General features: G+C 45.6%; 1 protein-coding gene across 1 annotated transcript; it reads right to left on the bottom strand. All coding sequences in view use genetic code 11, as the record gives it.

Annotated features, from left to right (window-relative positions):
- Nucleotides 1-3203: 3203 nt before the first annotated feature.
- Nucleotides 3204-5920, bottom strand: EGR_06894 (hypothetical protein; the record flags this gene model as incomplete). The annotated part of the gene is made up of 4 exons (XM_024496143.1): nt 3204-3581; nt 4080-4223; nt 4723-4812; nt 5546-5920. The coding sequence occupies 4 exons, from the start codon at nt 5918-5920 to the stop codon at nt 3204-3206; spliced, it is 987 nt and encodes a 328-aa protein (XP_024349455.1).
- Between the last annotated feature and the right edge of the window lie 112 nt (nt 5921-6032).

The raw sequence follows: 6032 nt of genomic DNA, 5'->3' as shown, positions 1-6032 counted from the left end.
ATCCGAGATAGATGTCTTTAACAGTAGAAGGATGAATGGATGGATGAATGACTGAATGCCTGGCTGGAGAATAAAGTAATTTTTATAGCACCATGACAGACTATTTGGGTTAATGAGGATTTAGGTGAATAGGTGCATGAGTTGAGAGATGAGCAACTGGATGGATCTAGAGACAGCTAAGTAGACGTAATTGAGAAGAGAGAATGGAAGAAGTTAAAATGACTGCTAGATCCTATGTGGCATTACAAAGGTGCAAATAGTCGATTAAATAGGAAAGCACTTTCAATGGTTATCTTTCCTTCCCCCACTCCCAGTACGGAGTTCAAGAGCCTTGTGCATCTCCGTCTAGACGGCAGTGTTTCGTTGGGTGCGCCGGAGGCCTTGATCTCTCTTCTCACTGCCGATCCTTCCTTCGATGCCCTCCTCCTCACCACCGCAGTCGGTGGCCTCGATTTCAATTTGACGGGCGCGGGCACGGTAATCCATGCCGCGACCTTTAGGCCAGCGTCACGTGGTCTCCATCTTCCGTCTCCTCACCCAGCGTGCGCCCTTATTTCTCAACCCAACAATCGGGTACTGGGAGAGATGGACACTAGTCGGATGATTCATAACATGGCGGCAGCAGTGAAAGGGGAAGGTGCATCAGCGCTGTCGGACAACGGCGGCGGTGGTAGTGGGGGAAAGGGACCGAGCTGGGGCGACGTGGAGGCAGGAGAGTATGCGGCGGAGTACGACATGCGCGAGTTCTTGGCTCGACTACCGCGAGATGGCTGTTAGGTGGACGGTTGAGTATTTGGATGGATGAGTATTGCATTTTTCCCTCCTTGTTGATGTCATTATTATCATTCACTTTCTGCCCCCTCTTCTCCTTTTGTCTGCCTATGTACGTATGTGAAGCAAATTTATTAAACCCTGTGTTATGCGAGACGACTTTATGTTAAACTCTGGCTCTCCCGATTTTAAAATCATGGAAGGAGCTGGCACCGTAGCATCAATTGGCGCAGTGGGAAGCGGTAGGCATGTTCTGTTTCTGGCATTCAGTGCACACGTCCCAACCCGCTTTAGCCTAGACTTTCAAGCAGGATAGTGCCTGCGTGTGTTCAAGAAACAATGTGTGGTGACGGACGAAGTTCCTTGTCGATGAAGGCTTAAAACTCGCATTCCCTGATATCTACTCGTATCTAAAGAAGGCGTTTAAATGGGTCAAACGTTCCACAGTCGACCATACATTAGGCGCTGACGGTAGGGGGATGAAAATTTATGCCCCTTTGCTGAGAACCAAACGCTTTCACTACGACGCCCAGAAATTCCCACTCAACGATGGAACTCTGCCATTCGAGAATAATTTTTGAAGACTTCAGAACATTTCTCGAAATGGACCCTCTTTAAATCCCCTCATTTGTTAATTTTGCTTAGGTGACACACTTTAAGGTAAATGTCACCTGAAAAGACCTAAATACGTGAGAGTCGTACCGGCTTCAAACACCCTAGTGCTCCGGAGAGGCAGAGGTGTACGCACACGCTGTATTCCGGTTGTCCCTAGGCTAGCGGCCTCCGTTCTGAGGTCATTACCTCTGATTATTCTTGTATGGAGCTTAGGAGGGTCTGTGCTAATGAGCATACTAGTTCATAAACTTCCCACGCGATGTTTAATTCGCCAGCTAAAGGAATAAACACCAAAGACAACATGCATACGAAGTTTTTGAGGTGCTCTGTAACATTCCAGCCATCCCTGAAAACATTATAAGGTGTACAGCTCTGGATTTAAATATAGAAAGCTGTCAACTGAAATGAATTAACGCTAAAATGCTGAACGGAGCCTGTGCAGATTAAAGGGACAGTAAAACTGTGATTTAGACGGAACGTTAGGCCATCAAAGTCACTACTAATGAAAAGTTAGCGTTGTTGCAAGTACCAACGGGAGAGAAACCGTCCTGGTGAGGTAACACCCCCCTCCCCAATCAAGACGATGACAATATCTAAACTTGAGGGAAAAAGTGGGGCACAGCACAGACTCCACTGACTGGTGTTGCCTTAGGCAGCTAATGTCATTAGCGTCACCGGAAGAAACTCGACATCTCTGACTACCAGCTAGTGTTTAGAAGATATGGTATATCCTTGATGCATTGCTAAAGGTGATTTACCATCGCCCCAAAGGAAATAACCACAACTGACATTCGCAATATGTTTAAGCGGTTTGCAACGGGCAAGTATCAACCTGATAGCTAATCCATTGATTATGAACAAGAACTCTCAGATGATTTAGCTGCGGGGAGTTGCTAACACAAAACTGCATTGTCCACGACTAACTTCTGGGTGACAACCCTGAAATAAAAGTGTGGGATCTCGATCTCACCCAAATGCCAACTGCCACTTTATCAACCGCATTAGGGGAGCATAAACTCAGACCATAATCACGGCAACCCGACCACCTTTCAAAAACAAAAAGGACGTTTTAAGGATTAAAACTTATATTCCAGCAAAATAATACAGTGAAACAGAATACAGAAACGGCATCAGATACCAGATTACCATATGCTTCTCAAAAATTTGGAAAAACCTCGCTGCAGTAATGCTAATACATATAAAATAACATTGAGCAATTTCCCTATTGATTAATTTCAGCGGTCTCCTTAGAAATGCGTTTTTATCTATCAGCTCACACATTAGTAGTCTTCACTTTACACCTAGAAGAGACAAGTTAAATCAGATAGTCAAACGCTGCCACAAATCCCAGTATTTCAATCAGAAATGAAACAAGGAAAGGGAGTGAATAAACCGAAAAAGTTCGAATCCGACAGTAAATGCAAAATATATTGCATCACAAAAAATTATTGCTTCATCAAATGCTGCCAATAAAAGAATAGTTTTTTGTCTGCAAAACAGGGTAAAAAAGGGCAAATTTTTTTCCAGTGAAAGAAAGTTTGTCAACGTGGCAGATAAATTAGAAATCAAGTCAGCCACCTACCTCATGACCACTAAGGTGGTACAGGATGGAATGAAACGTGGGAAACATCAAATGCCGTTTGTGGTAGAAACGGACCAGGAGAAGGGTGAAAGACAAACGGCTTACCACAGAAGATACCATTGATATCGATAAAATGGAGCACACTAGAGGCATTCATGAAAGATAGGGGTAAAATAACATTCCACTTGGTTCATACAAAAAAGAATGAAAAATCCCTCAATTCTTGGACATTGGATTAATCAGAACAGTTCTGCGGGGAGTCATTGTCCGAGTGAGGAATTAAATGCACTGAAACAACTTCGTTGGTACTGCCATCACCAGTGAATTCTAAAGCCGACTCAAAATTCTGGCTCTGGGCATTGCCGTTGTCCTCACGAATTCCAATAGCATTCGCGTTATTTGTTATCACATTATCCTCTACTCTCAACGCAACCAGCTGCTCCCTCCAGGATTTTAGCGACTGATTGAGGAGTACACATCTGAGCAAAATGTCGGGTGTATTCCTAGGATTAAGGGATGAAAGCTTTACCAATCCCCTATCCGTTAAATATCTCAAAAGATCACCTCTTCGCATCAGACGACTGATGACGCAGGCACACAGCGCGCCATCTACCTAAGAAACAAAACAACACTATTATTTTAATTTGTATTCATGATTATTTTTAAAAAAACCTTTAGTTGTTTTGGATATTATCATTATTTTTAGGATTATTTCAATGGATCTTCGAGCATTTTATGGCCCAAAGATTCTGTACTAGAGGCCTGCTGACGCGGAAGACTTATCATTGATGGTAATTAGTTCAAAGAGCAAAAGCACTTCTGCTTGTATCTGCACCTAAACGCAACTTGGCTAAGTTAATTGCCACTAATTCCTCAAATCCCTCTCGGCTCTTATCGCACACTCACCCATCTGGACCAGGGACTCGCGCGCAGCCAGGGTTGAACTGGGAGGCCCAAACTTAGAACCACCCCACCACAGCGGATACAATTGTGCAGTCAAACCTACACCACTCCAGCTTCCCCTCACGGTGCCGAGCCTATACCTCCACTCGGGAAATTGGCACGCACACTGCACGCCCCAGGAGCGACAACAAAGCAAACACTAACCCACCCAAAGAGTAGCCCCAAACCCAGTCGCCACCTCCCCCTCAAAGTCAAGACATGTAACGGCCAAAAGAATCCACAAGCCACCACTGCAACCGGGCCCCGACCGCCTAAATGGGCAAAAGAGCCGGAGCCTGGCCCCATAACCAGACTGAAGTCGAACCGAGAGAAGGCCCAGCCAACCCAAAAAAGAACTTAGTCCCCCATGCGATTTTTGACGAGACAAATCAAAAAGCTGATTTCATGGGAGTCTTTATTTGTATGCATAAAAACACTCAATTGTGTAAAGAAACTGATGATCAACTCACCTCACCGCACACATGACAAACAAACATCAATTCCCAAAACAGAGTAAAAAAAAGTAAGATATAAAGCAAGAAAATAAGCAAAAACACTGCGGAGAAAGGTAGTAAATACCCAAGAAGTCAACAAATTCAAAAAGAAAGTGATACAAAAGGGATAGCAAATATCAAGGGACCTAGCAACCCACCAACCAAGCCATAAAGTGAGTAAATGCAGATAAATATCCACCACTACACATTCCATCACAATACAGTCTCGCTTCAAATAAAAGCGTACCTACACAAGGCAGCAAAATGAGGGCCACAATCCAAACACGACTCAATAAGTCACATTCAAAGCGTATTTACCCGCAATCCCGCACTCCACACGCCGTCGGCAAAGGACCGCCTCCTCCTCCAACCGACCAGAGAAGACAATGCACCACTGACCACCTCCTCCTGCATAACCACAAACGCAATCGCATAGCAATGCCATATACTCACAACACTCACTCAAACATTCATTCACTCACCTGCCCACCCACCCATCCAACCATCCATCCACCCACCCTCTAACTCCAACTCTTTCACCATTTAAACAGAACAAAACAAAGTAAGGTGCATTTCACATTCTACATCAGCATAGTAACAAAAATAATACCAACTGTAGTGCAAATCACAATCGTAGTCATCTCTTAAGGCACACTACAGACCCAAAAATGTCACGCCTCTTTGTGCGCGTACACGACTACGTATGTACAAAAGACAGAATGCATAAGAGCAACACGTCTCTTACCAGGGCCCATCATGGACGCCTCTCCTGTCTCCTCACAGCCACTGGTTTCGCGAGGGGAGAGAATCACGCCCGGCCAGACCAGACCAAATCAGATCAGCTCAGACCAGACCAAGGTAGGCCAGGCCAGGTCGCACAACACCAGGCCAAGGGTCTGGTCGCCTTCAACAAACCACATTACAATCAATGTCATTTACAAATATGTACAAACACTTCTTATGTACAATTCAAATGGCAGCTCCTTCTCATTCTCACTCTCTCTCTCTCTCTCCATCTCCATCTCCACCCGCCATCCTTCCTCCCTCACTCAAGTTACTGCCACTGCCACTAACACGTGTCTATCCCAGGCACAGCATAGCTGTACCTGTAGTCACCGTGACAATGGTAAAACGAATCTACTGTGCCATCGTCATTCTCTTCCTCCTTGCTATCATCAACACAGTTGTCGACGCACCCACCACCATTGTCGAGGGCTGCAAAGGCCGCCGCCAGCTCCGGATTATGCACTTGGATTTCGTGCAGCTCCTCACAATCCTCGAAGTCGTCCTCTTCTTCCCACGCCCTGTAGAAACTCCGCCAATTTCGTCGCTCGAAACGCGCCTGTCTGCGAATCTCCCTCTGCTGCCGTCGCCACGTCTTCAACGATTGACGCAGCAGAGTCCGCCTCAACAATCTCCCCGACCCATCCGCACTGAGGCTAGAGAGCTTCCTCTTACCACATTGCACTAGGCCGCGCAGTACCTCACCATCACCCATCATCAGAGTCGACCTCATCGGTGCGGAATGAGCGTAAAACGTCTCCAACTGAACTCCGAGGTCAGCCCATACGCAGACGACTTAAACAAACCCATTTATCATTAAGTTTGTATGCTTCTTAGACAGTTTC

Source organism: Echinococcus granulosus (genome assembly GCF_000524195.1).
Source record: "Echinococcus granulosus chromosome Unknown EG_S00065, whole genome shotgun sequence".
In the NCBI taxonomy this organism is placed as follows: domain Eukaryota; kingdom Metazoa; phylum Platyhelminthes; class Cestoda; order Cyclophyllidea; family Taeniidae; genus Echinococcus; species Echinococcus granulosus.
The sequence above is the reverse complement of the archived record's forward strand: the minus strand, read 5'-3'. Positions and strand labels throughout refer to the sequence as shown.